Below are 21902 nucleotides of genomic sequence, written 5' to 3'. Positions count from 1 at the left end.
GTTTAAATAAAATGTTCCTGTGCTGAGATAATCTTATAAATGTGTCCCTGCTGTGTACTGTGTAATGGCTGTGTCTGACCGTACAGGAACATGATCTGATCATACCACAGCTCCTGGGCAGGGGAGGGAGCAAAAGAGTATACAGACATTACAGCATGGGATAATAGCTGAATCTTGTTTTTGAGAGACAAAACATTTCTCTGCCTGTTTTTAAGCAAAAGTATTCCTTTTGTGTTTGGATTATTGCAAAGTTAACATTTCCACACAGATGCTCACTCCTTGGCCAGAATAGAAGAATTGTTGACTGCCATGTAACCAGCAACCTATTACTCTACCTAGTAGGGGTTGTTTCTATAAGAACCTACCCCGGAAAGAAAAATAAGGCTCCTTTCTTACGTTTACATGTTATTTTACCTTTGTATTCAGGTGTTGCATAGTTTTAATGCTTCTCTACGAGAACCCAAGAATATTTTAAGCAAATGTATATAGTCATTTACCCTGTTATCATTAGTAAAGAGACTGTTTTTTTTTTCCCAAGTTAAACACTGTTTCTTCATGATTGGGGATTAGCTGCACAATCAATCACCACCATCATCATCATACTACTTAAAGGGGCAGCTATTGTGCAAATCATCATTAGCCACAGCACCCTCTTTTCGCAGATTTGGGTATTCGTCATCAGCCCTGTGTGCAGAGGCCCATCTCCAATTGTCCGATTTGCACCGGGCATTGCGACAAACTATTTCCCGCTGTAAAATTTTTAAAATATTTTTGTTGGGGGAACTTTGTGTGTGTAATTGGACAGGGGGTGGAAGAGTCTCATCATGACAGAAAGCTTGGCCACTAACGCAGATTATAGATCACCAGGAGCGCAAACCCTCCCTCTGTCGTACACCACGAGGTTACCGCACTATGATCCAACTTGTCACTGCCAAAGCCCATAAACTATATACTTAATAATAGAAATGAAAAAATTGGATGCTTAAGGCAGATATATTTTCCATGGTCAAAAGGGTTTTCATTTTGTACAAAAACAATACATTTTTTGGCCGTTTATCATTGCTTTTAGGACACACGTCAAACTCTGGCCCGTGGGCCTTATTTGGCCCTCAGGGTGATTACATTTGGCCCGGCCCGCCATATGGAGGACTATGTGGGGCCCATTATTCTGCATGGAGGACTATGTGGGGCCCATTATTCTGTATGGAGGACTATGTGGGGCCCATTATTCTGTATGGAGGACTATGTGGGGCCCATTATTCTGTATGGAGGACTATGTGGGGCCCATTATTCTGTATGGAGGACTATGTGGGGCCCATTATTCTGTATGGAGGACTATGTGGGGCCCATTATTCTGTATGGAGGACTATGTGGGGCCCATTATTCTGTATGGAGGACTATGTGGGGCCATTATTCTGTATGGAGGACTATGTGGGGCCATTATTCTGTATGGAGGACTATGTGGGGCCATTATTTTGTATGGAGGACTATGTGGGGCCATTATTATGTATGGAGGACTATGTGGGGCCATTATTATGTATGGAGGACTATGTGGGACCCATTATACTGTATGAAGGACTAAGTGGGGACATTATACTGTGTGCAGGGCTGTATGGGGATCACAGTTGGGGCATCATACTTTGCCAGGAAAGCTGAGGTGGTTGGGGGGTACAGTAGGGTCGTCATACCATATGTGTGCATGGTACTGTGGAGGAATTCACTGTGGGGGTATCATACTGTGTTGGGGGGCACTTTTGTTGGAATCATACTTTATTGGGGCAATGAATATTAGGAAAATTACTCTGTAAGGGCTGCAAAGTTGTGAGATATGCTCCTCTGTGACCCCACCGAATATTAAGTTTTTTTTTTTAATAAATATCAAAGATTGACCCGCGACTTTGTCCAAGTTTTTAATGTTGGCTCTCTGTGTAATTGAGTTTGACATCCCGGTTTAGGACAATATTATTTGGATCACTTTAGAAATATAAAAGGTAAAGTGTGCTTTGTAATAAACAGATGACAGATAATGTATTTGTATTGGTTTATACAAGAAATCCCGTGTAATGATTGCATTGTAATTACACCATTTCTAAACCATAAGAACAGTATTATAAATATATTTACATGGCGGATTCATAATCATTCTGTGCTTCTAATGTGACACAGCACAAACCCAGATAACGTGAGCACTGGAGACCTGCGGTGTTTATGTTCTCATGGAATTAAAAAATACCCTGAGCTTCATTGCTCTTAACAGAAAGGTATTAATCTCTGGAGATATTATGTGTTGATCATTAAAATTGACTAAATCAGATGTGATGCTAATTAAAATGAGGATTCATTTGAAAGACTACATTGCAAATATTACTTGAGGGTATATAACAATGATCTGGATAATGAACCAGTTAAAAAGATTAAATGGTAACTGTTGCTTCCAAAATATTTTTTACAAATTCTAGAGACTGCAAAGTGCTGTCATTTCATGGCTGACAGTATCAAGATCCCCACCGAACAAACACTAGGAATACCGCTCTGAAGTGAGCAGCACCTGTATGAAGGCATAGAGTGGTGTAAGGGCTCAATAGAATCACTAGGAGTCCATAGAACGCTTTACGGGAGCGGTGTATGAAGACTAGACTTACTATTGAGCCTGTGTTCTGGTATGTGCACACACATGCATATGCTGCTCACTTGAGAGGTATTTTGAGCTTTTGATGGGGGTGGGGGGGGGGGTCTCCAGACTCAGAACCGCACATATCAGCAGCACTTTGATTTCCAAATATATCAGAAATATGCAGAGATTGCAGAGTTACCCTTTAGGTAAACACTAAAGCATAAATGTATAACCCAAAATAAAATGATCTGTCAAGTTCTAAAAATATAATCAACTGTGAATTAATGTTACCGGCTTTGGTGCAAATGAAAGCGACTGTAGCATCGGCTTCTCTGCCCCCTGCCAGGCAGAGACGCCGTCCCCCTTACCGCCGTGGTCCTGCTCCAGCGTCTTCCAGCCTCCCTGCAGCTGCTGCACGCAGCTTCCCTGGCTCTGTGCTTAGGACTGCGCGCGTGGCCCCTTTAAGAGGGAGTGAGCGCACGCCCTAAGAAGTCCCCGGCCAATCACCGGAGGGCTTTCCCTATTAGAGGCACCTCCTCCAATATGGAGGTGCCCGTGCAAGGTTGTTGCTTTGTGATTCTTACTTTGCTTCAGCCCCCAGGTCCTCTGCAAGTCAGTCCTGTTCGCCAGTCTAATCTTCTGCTCAGTCCGCTAGCCTGACTTCTCTTCTGCCGACAATCTGTCTACAGTCCAGTCCGCCAATGGGCTCTGCCCGCCTGCTTACCTGGACGCACCCGCCTGTTACATGCCGTTCTTGCCAGCCTGCTTACCTGGAAGCACCTGCCTGTTACCTGCCGTGCCTGCCAGCCCACTTACCTGGAAGCACCTGCCTGTTACCTGCCGTGCCTGCCCGCTTACCTGGAAGCACCAGCCAGCTACCTTTTGTGCCCGCCAGCTTGTCTACCCGGAACACTCGTCTGACTATCAACCTAATCAGCCTGCTTGTCTACCCGGACCACCCGTCAGCCTGCCAGCCGAAGCTCATCCGCTGTACCGGTCAGTTCCTGCCTTCTGACCCGTGGGAGTCACCTGCTCTCATACAAGGTCGGTCCCAGAGTGGCACCTGGTCCCTCTGCTCGGTTCCTCCCTGGTTCACGGAGTCGACTGAGCATCCGTCGGACCGAGTTGATACTTAGTCATGCCCCTCCTTGCACCACAGCACAGAGGTTCCACCACCTGGATCCGTAACAGCGACAACAGTTGCACTGGATAGTCAACAGTAAGACACCCCCCAAAAAATTAATGGTTGTGTAGGTGGTGGAGACAGACAATTACTCTCTTCTTTTCTGAAAGATTATTTTCTAGTTTTGCACTTTTCCACTGGTGCCACTACAAGTTGTACAGGTGGTCCAGCTCCCCTAGTACACATCCACATCCATACATGCCATCACATGAAGGTTTGTGGTGCCTGCCAGCAGAGTATCAAGAGCATGGAGCAGATATCAGGACATGGGCCATGATACGAGGAGATCCGAACAGAGCTGTAGAAGGGAATCCATCCAAGAGCCGGACTGGTGTTGGCTCCTTTTTGTGATGAGAAACAGGAAGAGCCCTGCCTAAGCCCTACACAATGACCTCTAGCGGGATAATGTTGTGCATGTTTCTGACCAAACTATCAGAAACAAATTCCATGAAGGTGACATCAGTGCTTGACATCCTATAGTGGCTCCTGTGCTCCAGAGTTGGTAGGGTCATCATTTTTTTGCTTTACGTTTTCTTTATAGTTTGAATCTGCTCCGAGTACTCGGAAGACATGAAAGTCCGGAGATGCCATCATGTCAACGTTATTGCCAATGTGCACTGATTGCTGTTAGGTACTAGGATGAAGTCCTCCGAGTCATTGTCAATCTTTATGCTGGTGCAGTAGACCTTGGGTTCCTTCTGGTGCAGATAATAGTAACAATCAATTGACCTATCTAATCAGGGACAAATCAGATTTACTGATTTAGTCATTTGTGTATTCATGAGTTTTTAGTTTAGTTTCTCCTGCGAAATTGCACTTTTAACTGGATTTTTCACATCTACAACAATTGTAATTAAAAAATCTGCACATAAAACTCAGCGTACTCGAGAGAAGTTAACATCTTGCACATTTCAAAAATGACAGTGTAAAAAAGCACAGTGGGCATGAGATTTCAATAAATCTCATCCTCTTTGCTGGTACTGCAAGATGGTGCTTTTTTTTTTGCACAGTGAGAACTCGGTCAAAACCTCACCCTAATTGTTAGCTGGATGCTAGTCAGTACAAAGCTCACCGGGAAGTCCGTGCAGACAAAACAGAACTACTTTGCAGCAAGAACAATATTTTAATAAAATACAGATTTCAAAGCACCAGTGAGGAAAAGGTTAACATCACATATGTATCAGGCAAATAATCCTCACAAAAAGCAGAGGGCCACTTTGAATTTTTGTTCATGGGAAAACATCTTTAAATTTATTTTAAAAATTGGCTTTGTCTGACTGTGTACAGAACAAAACCTCATACACATATTTGGTATCGCCGAGTTCACAATCGCCCGATTAATATAAGAAAAGAATTAATCCGATCGGTAAACGGCGTAAAGAGAAAAAAAAAATTTCTAAAAGCGCCAGAATTCAGTTTTTTAGGTCACCGCAACATTGCATTAAAATGCAACAACAGGCGATCAAAACATCAGATCTACCCCAAAATGGTATCAATAAAAAAAGTCAGCTCGGCCCGCAAAAAATAAGCCTTCACCCAGCCCCAGATCACAAAAATTGGAGACGCTACAGGTCTCGGAAAATGGCTACTTTTTTTTTTTTTCTTTTCACCACTTAAATAAAAAATAAGCTATACATGTTTGGTGTCAACAAACTCGTAATGATCTGGAGAATAACAATGGCAGGTCAGTTTTAGCATTCGGTGAATGTGGTAAAAAAAAACCAAAAACCTGAGGTATTGCACTTTTTTTTTTTTTTGCAATTTCACGGCCTTTGGAATTTTTTCACGTTTTCCAGTACACGATATGGTAGAACCAGTGATGTCGTTCAAAAGTACAACTCGTCCCGCAAAACATAAGCCCTCACATGGCCATATTGACAGAAAAATAAAAAAAAAAGTTATGGCTCTGGGAACAAGGGGAGCAAAAATCGAAAAAAGCAAAAAGCTCCGGTCATTAAGGGGTTAAAAACATGTCGGTCAATGGGGTGGTACAGCATGCTGGAAAAGTCATCTTTTGAAAACGTGCCCATTACCTTTGATGGATTCAATCTGGAGACGTCAGTGCAGATGTCTTTGAAATACAGGATGCCCTACGGACCCCGTGACCAGGCCAGGATGCCCTACGGACCCCGTGACCAGGCCAGGATGCCCTACTGCCAAGATGATGTGGGGGTAATTGTTTTAGACACACAGAAACAAAGTTTTTAATTTATAACTATGTACCTAAACTATAGATGTTGTGGTTTTGCCAATCGCCATTGGTAATTATCATGTAATTGGCTGCAGGCTCATACAGTCAGATTAATAGGTGATTTTCTTAGGGTCAGGTTCACTTTAAAATCCTAAATGAAATAAAACAGCCAAATACAATCAATTTCTAAAAGTGCCGGCTGCTCCAGATATTACCCTCTGAAAAATCCAAATGTCAGTCTTTTGACTACATGGATAACTGATACATCCATGCAGGTTTTCCATGACAGGTCGCACATGCTCATTAGATAGCTGCTGTTCTACAGTGGCCATCCTCTTCCTACTTTGCAGTGAGAGGACGTCTGGGTGATGGTAATGGCCACATTGCACTGGGTGGCCATGGTCACTGTGTGCTAGCTCCTGCTGAAGGAGTTACAGCCATCTTCCTTTCTGACTGCGCTGCTCAGCCGTGTGATAGAACGATTACACTACCAATGGTTTTTCTCATTACAAGCAAAAATATTTCTGTCCACATTTGTATATAATGGACGCCTATCTAAAAATTCAATACACCTTAAACGGCCATTATCTCCTCTGTCTAAAAGTGACGGTCTTTGTTGCCCACATCAACCATATTTATCTTAAACAGATCTAGTAAAATAAAAGCTGCACTGTGATTGGTTGGTATTGTGAAGAGATAACATGGCAGAAATATCAGAAGCACATACAGAATTGTAAGCTGGAGGATTAAAGACCAATACAACAGGCTTTATTGATCGATTAGAAAGGATGCACAGCGCCATGTCTCCTGTCAGCAGCATAGTAGCTTATGTTATCTGTGCATGGGTGGGGGAGGGGCGTGGAAAATAAGCAGGTGCTTGTGGGAAATGTAGTTACAGTGGTCACATGGGCAGAGAGGTGCAGTTAGAGAGGAGCTGGAAAAAAGATGCCAGATATTAGCCAGTGAGGATCTGAAGTCTTGGTTTGGTTACTATAGAGAGATTAGACACCAGGCAGTATGAAAGAAATAACAGGTTCTGGGAAAATCCATTAAAAAAGACAAAAAAAATTGTACCAAAACAGACTTTTATTTTCAGATTATTAAAATGTTACATTGTATGTTTTCCACAGTCTGTTCACAAACAAGAAAACTGCCCTATCCACTATGTACTAGAAGAGGTTACTAGAATTAAAATGCATTAAAACAAGAAGATAAAAGAATCAAATTTAAAAAACGAAAAATCACATCAAATGCAATAAAAGCAAAAATGTGTTAGCAAGAAAGTACAAGATATACTTCTTTGTCTTAAAGTAATACTCCAACTTGAAAAGCCTTTAACCATATATTTAGTTACTGATTCCCCATCCTGTTCCCTTTTAAAAAAGAGAGCGTCAGCACAAAATGACAGTTCAAACCAAACAGCACCTGATAGGTGGCACAGCTATAATTTATACCACCACCTTTAGTGGCCAAATCTGGTGCTGTGTTTGCCTGAAACCGTTCTTTAGGCAAACATGCTAATGAGCTGCTCATTGCAACTTCTCACCTACCATCTCCTCCCCCTCATATGGCTCCTGTAAAGCCAGAGCTGTCAATCAATATGGAAAGGATGGGGATAGAAGAAAAAAAAAAAAAGTGGGAGGAAAGGAGCCATGAGCTCCCATTAGCATACTGGAATAATTAAAAAAAAAAAAACACAACAACTTTACAGCAAATGCAGCAACAGATTTGTATAATAAAAAAGGTATGAACTATATTAGGGCCATGCTCCCTATATGGTGCAGTGCTTGGTTTGAATAGTCATTTTGTGCTTCAGTTTCAGATAAGAATTTTGCAAATACAAATATCAGCAGGGACGATGTCTGATTGCGGCATTTTAATACCGAACGTGTCCCAAGGACTTTTGAGGACTTTATATCGAAGTTATGTTTGTACCACTAGAACTGCATGCTACGATGAGAATTGAAAAGTTTTTATAGGAAGTGATTTTTTTTAACATTTCCATGCCATAGTCAGATGGTCGTATTGTGGTTCAGTGTCAGATACAAATATATAGCTCCAAAAATCAGATAAAGGCTGTAGAAGAATTCACATAATATAGTACTACAAAAAAGGTGAATAAAATTTCCCTGCTGCTACTACTCATTGTGGTTTTCCTGAATACAGTACTATTTAAGGATATGAACACCTTTGGGGGCAATACTTTACTTGTTGGTGTTCCCAAAGGATCTGCTATAAAAATGAATACAGTGTGAAACCCCTTTAAATATACAAATTTTCAGCTCAAATTCATGCTTTGCAATAGGGCTTTATTAAAAATGTTGGACAATTTGGTTTCTGCACCCTCTAAACATCACTGTACATAGCTGTTGCAGAATGAGTTGCACTTTGATTTGGCCATAAAAAAATCTGAATTCCATTCAGTAGAAGATAGTAAGGGTTATAGACCTGCTGTCAAACGAACTCCTTGACAGATTTGACTGTTAACTCAAGAGTTTGCCATGTACAGTGATACACAGGGGCTGTAGAAGCCAATAGAAAAATATTATTTTTTTGTAAATATTTTCGAAAAAGCGTCAGGAATTTGAGTTTAGGCAGCGCTCACACTTGAAAAGTAATCGCCATCAATCAGCATCAGAGATAGTGCTGGATATGGAGGGTGTAACAATACCACAGCTACACCAAGGGTGCACCAGAGTGGCCTCGTTTGTATTCAAAATAAAAGTAGATTTGTAATTACAAACACTGAAATGTATATTACTAGTACGATTGACCTCCTTTATATCAACCAGATGGCTTGGAGTGATTGGGTAACAGTACAGAAATAATGATGATGCCAGCTTTAATATAAAATTTCAAGTTTCTCCAAGCTGGCACTACACTTTGAAAGGGTTTTCCATTATGGACACTTGGCATACATGCTTGACATGCTATAAAAATGTGATCGGAAGAAATCCCACCACTGATTCTCAGAAAAGGCTATTTGTAATCCCAGTAGTGGTATGGGCACATATACAGGCATGTTAAAACATCTGGCTATTTACCTGTGTTAGATTTTAAATTGTACCTCCAGTAATTAGATGGGAACCTGGTCATGATACTGAGTGTTTTACAGTTTTATTGGCAACTGTACCACGTAGTATGGAGAACTGCCTTTCCAGTATTAGATAAGGCAGAAGATTGTAAGTGGTGACAAAAGTCATCAAGTGGGTATGAGGAGTATGCATTCAACCCTGGAAAGATTGGGGCTCCCAACAGTAGACCTAGCTTCCACCTTCTCCCCCGATTAGACTTTTATAGCATATCTGCTCCCTTCTGGGAACCTAAAACTAGGAAACTTATTTTGGTTTTCAGGTACAACCTTAAGTCTATGAAAACTACTTGAAATTAATAATGAAGTTTAAGTTCTGTTCCTAAAGCGCCTACACAAAAAAAAGGGAAGATCTTTTCAGACATTTGTTGGATGCTAAATGTGAAAAGGTGCTCCAGGCTCACAGCGTTGTAAAAGGAAACAAAGCCTCCATCCCGGTTCAAAAAGACTCCAATTTTTTCAGGTGGTCCCTTAGGATTCAAAAGCGTATCAGGGTTGGTGAAAGCATAGTATTTATCTGTATACATGCCAAGTAAACCAATTGCCCATATTCCTCTCCCTGGTTCTATTCGAAACATGCCTTTTCTGCATACAGACTGTTTAGCAACACCAATGGTCCAGTATATGCCCCCTCCAACCTCCACTTCCCAATAATGTTTCCCTAGTCTGAATCCTGTGGTTGCCAAAACACATGGTTTCGAGTCGAACCTCTCTGGACATGGGTCCAAATTCAAAGGGTCTTGCTGATATTTAACACCTTTTCTGTTGCAGGTTACCAGGAGATTTGGGTTCACAGTTTTCAGATCTAGATATAATGGAACTAAACAAAAAATACAAGTGTAAAAGAGAATAATGTGATGTTTGATGCATTTATTTAGCGACAGTCAGATGATCATGCGATGAAGTTACTCACCACTGAACGACTGAAAAACTTCCAAAGAGGTTCCACTTGCAACTTGTCTGAGGACGGTGAGTTTACCGAGAGGATCTTTTGGACAATGTCTAAAATAAAAAAAAAAATTATATATTATATTAATATATATATATATATATATATATATATATATATATATATATATATATATATATATATATATATATATATATATATATATATATATATATACATACACACATATACATACATATACATTTTTTTTCATAAGCATATTTTGAGAGAAAATATAATATATCATACATATGCTTACAGTATAAAACAATTGTGTAAGCTAGAATTAAAATACAGAGCAAGATTGCTAAATAACATGAAGCTGTCTAGCCTATAGATTGTGTATTTGCAAGCAAGACCTGTCATTGTAACTGGCACCTTATACGAGCTTTATTTGTTCTCAAATGCTGCAGCTCAGCTCCTATTTACGTGACTAGGAGTTGAACTGCAATACCAGAGAATGACCACTGCAGTGTGAATGGAGCTGTGCTGTGCTGTGCCGGCTCTGTACACCAGAGCAGAGCTGCAAATAGCTGGTGGTTGGTGTGACCCAAGGAGAGGACATCAATATCCAAGTAGTGGACACAGTATGTTTGACACCTTAGCGACATCCGCCATATATATTTATGGCAGATGTGCACATTTACTGTATCGAGAGGGTTGAGGAACTGAGCCCTCCTCAGGGTCAGACAGAAAAGGGTCCCTGTGCAAAAATATTATAAGGGACGTTTGCAGTCCAAAAGCTCATCATAATGCATCCTTTTATGGGTTTGCGACACAAGGCGCTTTGGAGGTGGAAAAGGTCCTCCTTAGCTCTAGCTTCCCAGGACGGCTTCAAAATTTGCACCAATGGTATGTCCACCCTTGCCCTCCATACAGCACAGGTGCCAGCTGCGTTATGCAGCCATCACTAGAAATAAATAGTCACCATGGTATTTAGGAGGTAAGGTAATGGACTGGGGAAAAAAAAATGAAATAATAAAAGCCATTAAGAATGATTTAACAAAAAAAAAAAAAAAAAAAAATAATGAATAGAGATCAAAAAGTCATATGCACCCCTAGAACAAGACCCCAAATATTATGGCCCTCAGAATATGGTTACTGAAGCAAATTCGTTTTGTGAATGTGAAAAGTGGCATTACCATAACTGTACTGACCCGTAGAACAAAGTTGCTGGGTCATTTTCTCACAAGCCCTTTGCGCGTCCACCACACTGCTCTTAACAGGCTGTGGTCAAGGTCTGAGAGAACCAAAACATTGGCCATCTTGTAAAGTTTGGTACTCAAACATCATGTGTAACAAACAAATATTGCATGTCAGGATTCTACTGCTATCTGTACTTCAGTAAGGTCGAATAGACACATATAGCCGTCCAAGTTAGTGTACGGAGACTTAAAGGCCATGCAATGCGCCTCTAGGACTTTTTATATGAAATATTCTCTTCAGAAAGGAAGAGAAGAGAACTGTGAACTCTAGCACCACCTAATCCAAGTAGCCATCCGAACAGCAAACATAAAAAAAAAAAAAAAAAATGGGGCCTTGCCACATGACTTTGGATAAGAAACCAAGCCAAAAGACTTAGTTACTTACAGGTAACGGGATTTTACTGAGCCCATGACAGCACCATGAGAAAGAGGATCCGCCCATCAAGGACCGGAAACCTACAGGTTAAAAAGGGCGGCACCTCTCTCCCGCCTCAGTTTAAGTTAACAGAGCATGAGAGGACCGCCAAGGTTAATTACAAGATAAAACACAACATTCATTTTAAGCCAATGACTTTAACTAACTTCCCCCGTGGGTGCAAAAAAGGAAAATAACCTTATGTGGGTGCAAAACACCAGTGTAGGGAGGGAATATAAGGGTGCTGTCATGGGCTCCAAAAAATCCCATTACCGGTAAGTAACTAAGGCTTTATTCGTACTCCCATGACAGCACCACGAGAGAATTACAGAGACGAAGGAGATTAGGGAGGGACCACAGCCTGAAGCACCCTTCTCCCAAAGGTGAGATCAGAGGAATCACTCAAATCTAGCCTATAATGCCTATAGAAGGTGGAGGGAGAAGACCAGGTGGCAGCCTTACATATGTCTTCGATGGAAACCCCAGTCTTCTCGGCCCAGGAAGTTGCTACTGCTCTGGTGGAGTGCGCCCTCAACCCCTCCGGTACTTCCTTATCTCCTGAAGAGTAGGCGAGGGTGATGGCCTCTCTAATCCACCTCGCAATTGTAGATTTTGAAACTTTACAACCCTTTCTAGCCCCCTGATGGCATATAAATAGGGAACTATCTTTCTTAAAACTCTGAGACCTCCAGATATTTAAGCATGCACCTTCTAACATCTAATGTATGTAGTTTCTCTACTTTCTGATTTTTAGGGGGAAAACAAAAAGTTGGAAGATTTACTTCTTGAGTTCTATGAAAACGTGAGACTACTTTTGGAAGAAAAGCCGGGTCAGGCTTTAGTACAATTCTATCATCCAGAATTTGAGTAAATGGTGGGGATATAGAAAAAGCCTGTATGTCACTTACTCTTCTGGCCGAAGTTAGGGCAACTAACAGGGCTGTTTTAAGAAGAATAATTTTATGGGTGGCTGAATCTAGGGGCTCAAAGGGAGGGTTAGTCAAAGCATTTAAGACCAGGTTTAAATCCCAGGGAGAGGGTCTGGATTTAATAATAGGTCTACACCTGAAAGAGGCTTTTATAAACCGTGCTAGCCAATAATTAGCTGTTATATCAAAAGAAAATAAGGCTCCTAAAGCCGAAACTTGTACCTTCAATGTACTAGTGGTTAGGCCCTGTTCTAAACCCCGCTGTAGAAATTCTAGTATCTTCCCAGTAGGGATCCCATCCTCTAGTTTGAATTCTGAAAAGGACAGGAACTTCCTCCAAGTTCTAGCATAGATGCGGGTAGTAACGGGCTTTCTGCTACATAGGAGAGTGTTTACTAAATTCGTGGAAAACCCTTTGCTGGTTAACAGTGCCCTTTCAAATTCCATGCCGTTAAATGGAGATTTGAGGCTGGAGGATGGGAAACCGGACCCCGAGTAAGAAGGTCCGGAATGACCCAGGGGTCTGATATTGACATTCTGCGGAGACAAGAGAACCATGGCCTCTTGGGCCAAAAGGGGCATATGAGGATCATTCTGGCTTTGTCTGCCCTGATTTTCCTTAGGACTGACGGAAGCCGGACCATAGGAGGGAATGCATACGCCAAAGGAAACTCCCAGGGAATCATGAAGGCGTCCACTGCCAGGGGCCTTTCTCTGGTCTTTAGAGAACAAAATGTTGCCACCTTCTGATTGGATTTTGTCGCGAACAAGTCCACTGTTGGAAGACCCCACATTGCCACAATCTTGGAGAATATCTGAGGGTTCAAGGACCATTCTCCTTCTTTTAGGGAATTGCGGCTGAGAAAATCTGCTCTGACGTCTTTTCCGCTTAGATGAACAGCAGAAAGGGAGAGAAAATGATCTTCTGCTTTCTGAAGAAGTCTGTCTGCTACTCTCATTAAGTCTTTTGAACGGGTTCCCCCTTGATGATTTATATATGCTACGGAGACTTGATTGTCCGAGAGTATATGGACACCCTGGCCCTGTAAATATACAAGGAACCCATTGAGAGCATAATCAACCGCCAAAAGTTCCTTAACATTCGAGGAAAACTGTACCTCATTCTCTGACCAGGTGCCCTGAATTAAGTTACCTTCAAAATGAGCTCCCCAAGCTGTAGCACTTGCATCTGTCGTCAAGACTGCAGTAGGCTTACTTTCCCAAGGGACTCCCCTAGAAAGATTAGTGTATACCAACCACCAACGAAGGGATTGTAAGGAGCGAGGGGCCAAGGTAAACTCCTGGTCTAGATATCCACCTAGAATTGAGTCGTTATATAATATGTCCCATTGAAGAGCCCTGGAGTGAAATTGGGACCAATGCACTGCGGTAAAACTTGGTCAGGGTCCCTAATAATGACATGGCTTTATGGAGTGTCATAGAGGGTGTATCCATGCAATGTTTCACTAGGCCCTGGAATTTTGCAATCTTCTCATCTGATAAATAGCATAACTGTCTTTCTGAATCTAAAATGACCCCCAGGAACTGTTGAGCTATTTGTGGGGTCAACCTAGATTTTTCCAGATTTAGAAACCAACCTAGGCCTTCTAGGACAGAAATTGGTACCTGAAGGTGGGAATCGCATTGTACAAAAGGAGTTCCCCACTATCAGGAAATCATTGAGGTAAGGGATTATTAAGATATCTTTTTCTCTTATATGGGCCATAACTTCTGCCACTAGTTTGGTAAAAACCCTCGGGGCTATAGCCAACCCAAAGGGAAGGGTGGTATACTGGAAGTGTTTTACTACCCCTTTTATTTTAATGGCCAATCTTAAATACTTTTGATAATCCTTATGAATGGAAACATGGTAATAAGCGTCTTTAAGATCCAGGACTACCATATAACAGTGGGGAAAAAGTAATTTTATTATCGTTTTTAATGATTCCATTTTAAAAGGTGTCTATTTTAAGAAAGCTATTTAAGGATCTTAAATTTATGATTGTCCTGAAACACCCATCTGGTTTGGCGACCAGGAAGAGTGTGGAGTAGAACCCGTGACCCTCTTCTGATTCCGGAACCTCAATCAGGACGTTTTTCTTTATTAGGTCTTGAATTTCCGATATGAGGGCAGTCTGCCGCTCTGGGGAGGAACTAGAGGGAATAATCACGAATCTTCCGTAAGGAAGGGCTTGAAATTGAAATTTAAGACCAAATCTAAATCAGGCTCAAAATCCAATTGCTATGTGAAATACGTTCCCAAGCCGGGAAAAACAATGACAATCTCCCTCCCACCTGGGCCGATTGTGATTCCCCTGGCTTCCACTCATCTCTGGAAGAAGAACCAAAGAGTAGGCCTCTACCTTTGCGACCTCTTTCTTTGAATTTCTCCTGTTCTCTAAAAAATCTTCTTCGGACAATCTTTTTCCGAAACGATTTCTTAAAAGAGGGTAGAGATACGGACGGAAACCCCTTCTTAGGATCTCCAGCTTTTTTCCAACAGATCATCCATGGTTTGGCCGAAAAGATATTCCCCCTCACAAGGAATTGTACAAAGTCTAGACTTCGTTTGTACATCTCCAGGCCAGCATTTAAGCCATAGGGCTCGCCGAGCAGCATTTGATAGAGCTGATGATATCGCTACCAGTCTAACTGAGTAAGCAGACGCATCAGCAAGAAAGGCCGCTGCACCCTGGACTAGGGGGGAGGGAAGAAAATCTCCTTCCTGGAGACACCCAATTCAGTTGGTTGTCTAGCTGTTCCAGCCAGACCATCAGAGCTCTGGATGTGCAGGTGGCAGCCACTGCTGGTTTCAGAGCTCCTGTAGCTGTCTCCCATGCACCTTTCAAAAAGTTATCTGCTCGTCTATCCAGGGGGTCTCTTAATGCTCCCATGTCGTCGAAGGGTAGAGAAGCCTTTTTTGATGCCTTAGCAATGGCAACATCTAGCCTTCGTGCCTTTGACCAAGAGGAACATGCGGTATCATCAAACGGATACGTCCTTTTGAAGGAGGGAGGGATGCTGCCCTTCCTGTCTGGCTTTTGCCACGCTCTATCAAGGAGATCCTTAATTTTAGTATTCATAGGGAAGCATCTTTTCTTTTTCTGACCTAATACCCCAAACATTACGTCCTCTAAAGATTTTTCTGGTCTAGTGTCCACAATGCCCATGGTAGATCGGACAGCTTTCACCAAGGGATTAACCTCATTTAGAGGAAAACATTGTCTATCAGATTCGCTATTAGAGGAAGAGAGGGAAGAGGAAGAAATGTCTGAGATATCGGAGTCTGAGCCTGGCTGAGGGTCTTGAGGAGAATGCCTGCGCTCAGAATTCCCTCGCAAAGCCTTGCCTATTCCTTCTTTAAAGTTTTTAGGCCTAAGGAAAACCCCGGGATTTCTTCCATCATCACCTTGTCAATACAAGGCTGGCACAAGTTCTTAATATATGCATCAGGGAGCGGACTGCAGCATAGGGCACATTCCTTATGTTTTGATTTAAATGAACATTTCTTGCTCTGAAAAAATTATAGACAGAAGTAGAAGAAGAATTTTCACGAACTTTCAAGAAGATTCCACTTACCCCCTGGAATATGTGGTACCGTAGAAGCAGAGCAATCCTTCTTAACCGGCGAAGGATTACGCCGAACAACAGGACCTTCCTTCCTGCTTTTTGCGGTGAACTTCCTAGTTGAACGATTGGACCCAGACCAGGAACGACGTTGCACCGCCTGTTGTGAGTGCTCCCCAGAGGGCTGCTCTTGCAGCAGTTGTTCTTGCTGAGGTGATAGCTGCTGTGGTGTCTCAAGAAGATCAGAACCGACTAGGGCAGGAACTTCACCGCTCCAGGCACCCCGTCTATCCATCTGGGCAAGAGACCAATCTTCATCCTGCAGGTAAGCCTGATAGGTCTCCCATCAAGGACAGGAAACCTAAACGGAGGCGGGAGAGAGGTGCCGCCCTTTTTAACCTGTAGGTTTCCGGTCCTTGATGGGCGGATCCTCTCTCTCGTGGTGCTGTCATGGGAGTACGAATAAAACATCATTTGCAGACATGTGCTTCAGGGTATTTGCCCACTTATCATTGCAAAGCACTAAAGCTGGTTTGGATTACTGATTGGCCTCTGTCATAAGGCACTCTTCAAAAGGAGGGCAACCATTTGCACTGATGAGGGGCAACCATCCCAAACACAGGATAAGAAGCCAAACAAGAAATAATAATTTTTTAAGACACAAGTCATGCGGCAAGGCCATTTAAAATGAAATCTGTCAGCAGGTTTTGCCATGTAAACCGAGAGAAACATGATGTAGGGGTTGAGAACCTTCTTCCAATGACATATCACTTACTGGACTGTGCACGCGAACTAGTCTGTGAATGATAATATTCTGCTGATAAAACTCTGATTATATTGAAATTACAGCAAACTGCTGAGCAAAAATGGCAAAAACCTGCCGACTTTTTCCCTTTAAAGGGTCAATGACTTTTAGGATTGCAGCTTCCAATAGGTGGCACTAGAGTTCCCATCCTCTTCCTCGCTGAAGAAGCAATTTGCAGATTGTGCTGGAATTCGCCTCTTTGATACCCAGTTATTTAGTGATTTCTAGAATAGGAATGTAAGAACACATTGCAGAGTTATGAGAAAATATGCATACTTTTGACTAGTATGTATATACATCGTATATATGACCAACTGTTTGGAGCCTTGCCATTTGGCAATCTAGAGAACTTTTTAGTTACTTTTAGAGAGCATAACTCGGGTTCTAAATATTCACATTACTATACCAAGATAACGTACCTTCCCACAGAAGTTTCCTGGTCCTGTATTGGACGAAGAAAACAAAGTTAAATTATGCAGAAGTTCTTATTCTTGAAGCATGCAGAATTAAAGTATTAATGTTAATCTTGTTAGCCCAAAGCAAGAGAACCATTCATTACCATTTTAGGCACCTGAACCAGTTGTAAGCTACTATACTGTATGGTAATAAATCACTAAAAATGCCTTTGGTTAGATTACAAGAATTAGTATGAATGAGAAAAAAAAACTCTGTAAAAAACATATACTGCTGCTTCCAGGCTGTTTAGTGGCCTTTGCCACAAGTGTTCAGAGCTCTGTTCTGCTCCATACAACGTTTACATCCGGCCAAAAGCAAAGCAGATAACAGCCAATCGGTGGGGGTGCTGGATGGTGGACTTCTGTCAATCTGACATTAATGATCTATCTGAATCAGAGAAGCAATATCAACAATGTACAACCTCTTTAACCAGTCATATTTAGCAATATATTCTCACATATTATATGGGCATACCCCTGGTCTAGGTCCTATGTCCTTAGAAGAGACTGTCAGCACTGAATGACTATTCAAACTAAGTATAGCCACTTGGTGCAAAAAGGTGGGGCCAAGGATTTAAATACACCTTCACTCCTTGTTTTCCCTCAATATCCAGCCCCTCATCTTTGACTGACAGCTCTGGCTTCATAAGGCCAGACAAGGGAGGTGATGGTTTGAAGACAAGCGGGTGGGAAGGTGTATATAAATGATTAGCCACACCATGATGCACCAAGCATGTGTACTTAGTTTGTACAGTCATTCTGTGCTGACAGAGTCCCTTTAAAGGGAACCGGTCATGAAAAACAGTCTAATCTGCAGGCCCCATATTATAGAGTAGGTGAAGCTGAAAAGATTGGCATATAGTTGTGTGAGAAAAGATTCAGTATAACCTGTGTTTTCATCATTTAATCCTCTGCTCTTTCAGGGGTTTTGGGTCCAATGGGCGGGCCTATCAGTGATGGAGAGCATTATGTATAAGATGCATATATAGTGAGCTGTCAATCATTGATTGGTCCAGTGGGCGGTCCAAAAATGCCAGAACAGGGGATTAAATGATGAAAACAGATTATACTGATTGGTTTCTTATAAAAGGATAAATCCTTCTACTCAGCTCCCCCTGCTCGAACACATGATGCTTACAGATTGGACTACATCTTCATGACAACTCGTTCCCTTTAAAATGGTACTTTGAGTATATTTAAAACCTTCACAATAGACAATTTTTTTTCATTTTTGCACTCCTCCCCATAGCTTTCAAGAGCCATCATTCCTTTTCTCATTTTTCCAGTTAATATTCGGGGACGAGTTTTAGTTTTCAATGACACCATGTACATTATATAATGAACTTGAAAACAGGAAGAAAAAAAATGTGTGTGTTGTAATGGGTGGAAAAAACAAAAAAACAAAACACAAAACTACTCCTCAATATGTTCTTCAGTTTTGTTTTTACGTCATTTATTGAGCAGTGAAATGATCTGGCAACACATCTTTGCTTTTCCAGGTCAGTATGTCTATGGTTATGCCAAGATTAAAAGGTTTTAAATTTTTTTAATTCAAGTGATGAAATATTTTGATAGATTACACTTTTGCAGATGTGCAGATAACGATCATTGAATTGCTTCTTACCTATACTGCAATACTACTGTACTGCAGAATGTAATCAAAATGACTAAGATGGCAGCCATCAGAGCCCTCAGCTACCATGACAAACCATCGGCACCCCACGATTGCGATGGAAGTGGGCCAATGGGAGTTAGTGCATGTGCAAATGGGTGATCACACTATTTAAATGTTGCCATCATCAGTGATTTATAATCAATGTGTTGTATAACTGAGGTGTTAAAAATTCTCCGTGGTTTGTAAAAATCACAGAGATACCAAATAAATATTTCTTTTCATGTTTTACCACTTCTGCACAATGGCAAGACCCACTACTTTATCTCACCTGACAAATGGGAGATCTCTTTGAATCAGGAAAACCTTTTTCAAGTTCGCTAATGCCTTTTTGGAGGGATGAGAGCTGTTCATTGAGTCGGCTGACACATTCAAATCTTCTCTGTTTAATTGCTTTCTCGATATTCTCCAACCGGTGATTGATGTTTGTTTCTTCATCAGCTAGAAGTTGTCGTAAACTTTCAAAACCCGACGTCACCATTTTACGCTTTTGTACAACTTCAGCCTGCAAAATAAAAATAAAGCATACCAGTAATTTTTTAGGCAACTTTTTAGTATATGTTGTCACATGAGTAATACTATTTCTGGACATTATGTGAATTATAGTCTGCATTTCACGAGTTTTCTTTTGTGCAAGCACCATCTCCCGTTTTACAATTTTATTGGAACTAGTAGTGGAAACAAACTGCTATAATGCGTGAAAAATGAACATAAAAAATCTAAATCAAATCAATATTTGTAGTGACCATCCTTTGCTTTCAAAACAGAACTGAGCATTAAGTTTTCTAGGAACACTTGCACACAGATTTTGAAGGCGGATGTTCCAAACATCTTGTAGAACTAACCACAGATCTGTGGATGTAAGTTTGAGAAAATTCTTCTGTCTCCATGTATTCCTAGACAAAAGGATGTGGAGATCAATTATCTATATCTGTCTTACACACACACCACATTTGAAGTGACTTTAAGGGGTCTATATGACAGAAAATACCCAAAAGTGCCACCACAAAACCACATGTAACAAGTTTATTACCCCTTCAGGTGCTTCACAGGAATTAACGGAATGTGGAAGGAAAAAAATATGAACATTTAACTTTAAAAATTTTTTTTTTTACTTTCACAAGGGTAACAGGAGAAAATGGACCCCACAAAATTTCCTATGCAATTTCTCCTGAGCACGCAAACACCCAATATGTGGAGGAAAACTACTGCTTGGGCGCATGGCAGGACTTGGAAGCGAAGGAGCGCCATTTGACTTTTTGAATACAAAATTTGCTGGAATAATTTGCAGACGCCATGTCGCATTTGGGGAGCCCCTGATGTACCTAAACAGTGGAAAACCCTCAAAAGTGATTCCATTTTGGAATCTAGACGTGTGGTGAGCACCTTGAAACCACAGGTGCCTCATAGATTTTAAAACATTGATTTGTGAAAATGAGAAAAAATATAATATATAAATATAATAAAAATATACAATTCTAATATATAAATCTAATATAATATATATATATGCATGCCACAAAAGTGCCATATTGGAGTTCAGATTTTGCTGGACTGGTTTGAGGGAGTCATGTCACATTGCCAGAGCCCCTGAGGTGCCAGAACAGGATAACCCCCCCCCCCCCAATAAGTGAGCCCATTTTACAAACTACAACTACACCTCTCAATGAATTCATCTAGAGGTGCAGTAATCATATGGACACCACAGGTGGATCAGAGAACTTTATACCATTGGGCAGTGAAGAAAAAAACTAATTACATTTTTATAACCAAAATACAGTTTTAGCTCCAGATTTTCCATTTTCACACTGGGAAATGGGCAAAAATTGCACCAAAAATTGTCCCGCAATTTCTGCTGAATGTAGAAATTCCCCATGTGGCTGAACAGTACTGCTTAGCCACACGGCGAGACTCAGGAGAGACAGAGTGCCATTTGCCTCATGGAGCCCAGATTTTTCTAGAATAGTATGCAGACTCCATATACACAGCCCCCAAAGTGCTAGAAAAGCAGAATTTGGGAATTTATCTACAGGTGTAGTGATGATTTTGACTCCATAGGTGTTTTCCAGAAACAAGCAGCAGTGGATGTTGCTGAGTGAAAATTGCGAACTACCGTTGTAGTGTCCAGCTCATTCTTCTGGAGACACGCACCCGTAAATTATGTGGGCTGTCATCGCTACAGAAATGTTAAACATGCGGACGCTAACTGTGGTTTAGGCACACTGCAACTTAGTTGGGAGGGGGCATTTGGATTTGAGAGCGCAGAATTTGCTGAATTTCTTTTGTAGGGCGAGTGTCATTTCGCTTTTCCAGAGCCTTTGTGCCACCAATAACTTGGAAGCCCCCTGTATTTCCGATAACAGATGAGGGACCTGAGTGGGGGCTTTTTTTTGTGGATTGAGTTGAAGCTTTTGTTTGGAACATTTTACATAATATTTTGGATCACATTTATCCTGCGCTCTAAGCTGAGCACTTATATCGGGGTTTCCATCTAAATCTCTGAGTGACATGATTCAGATGAAACCCAGAGGGATCCATTCACAATAAGGCAGCAGAGTTAATCTGGACTCCGTCTGGCCTCTGTTCAGGAGTCCTTTTTTGGCCCCTGGAGGTGCACAAAACTGGCCAACGGCGCTTTTATGCACGCCTAAAAAGACCGACACCGGCGGATCACAGGTAAGACGGCGTCCAGTGTCTCCATCTTACTCATTACAGGGAATCTTCCACTGGGGGTTCAGTCTGAATTTCAGAGATTTACACAGAAACCCCGATGTAAGCGCTCAGCGCAGGATAAATTTGAGCCGAGTCTTACTGCCATCTTTGGGA

At 41.5% G+C, this 21902-nt stretch overlaps 1 protein-coding gene across 3 annotated transcripts in view; it reads right to left on the bottom strand.

Moving 5' to 3' along the window:
* Nucleotides 1–7056: 7056 nt before the first annotated feature.
* Nucleotides 7057–21902, bottom strand: part of LOC141199164 (E3 ubiquitin-protein ligase TRIM39-like) — a 54053-nt gene continuing 39207 nt past the window's right edge. For all 3 annotated transcript variants that reach the window (XM_073663194.1, XM_073663196.1, XM_073663195.1), the window contains 4 exons: nt 19348–19581; nt 17369–17391; nt 9993–10081; nt 7057–9899 (listed from right to left, as the gene is read on the bottom strand). In XM_073663194.1, the coding sequence (XP_073519295.1) occupies nt 9376–9899; nt 9993–10081; nt 17369–17391; nt 19348–19581 (870 nt within the window). In that variant the 3' untranslated portion in view covers nt 7057–9375. The remainder of the gene's footprint in view (nt 9900–9992; nt 10082–17368; nt 17392–19347; nt 19582–21902) is intronic.

The sequence above is a fragment of the Phyllobates terribilis genome, unplaced genomic scaffold, assembly GCF_046119375.1.
Source record: "Phyllobates terribilis strain yellow unplaced genomic scaffold, ASM4611937v1 Scaffold_2__4_contigs__length_985480577, whole genome shotgun sequence".
NCBI lineage: Eukaryota > Metazoa > Chordata > Amphibia > Anura > Dendrobatidae > Phyllobates > Phyllobates terribilis.
The sequence above is the reverse complement of the archived record's forward strand: the minus strand, read 5'-3'. Positions and strand labels throughout refer to the sequence as shown.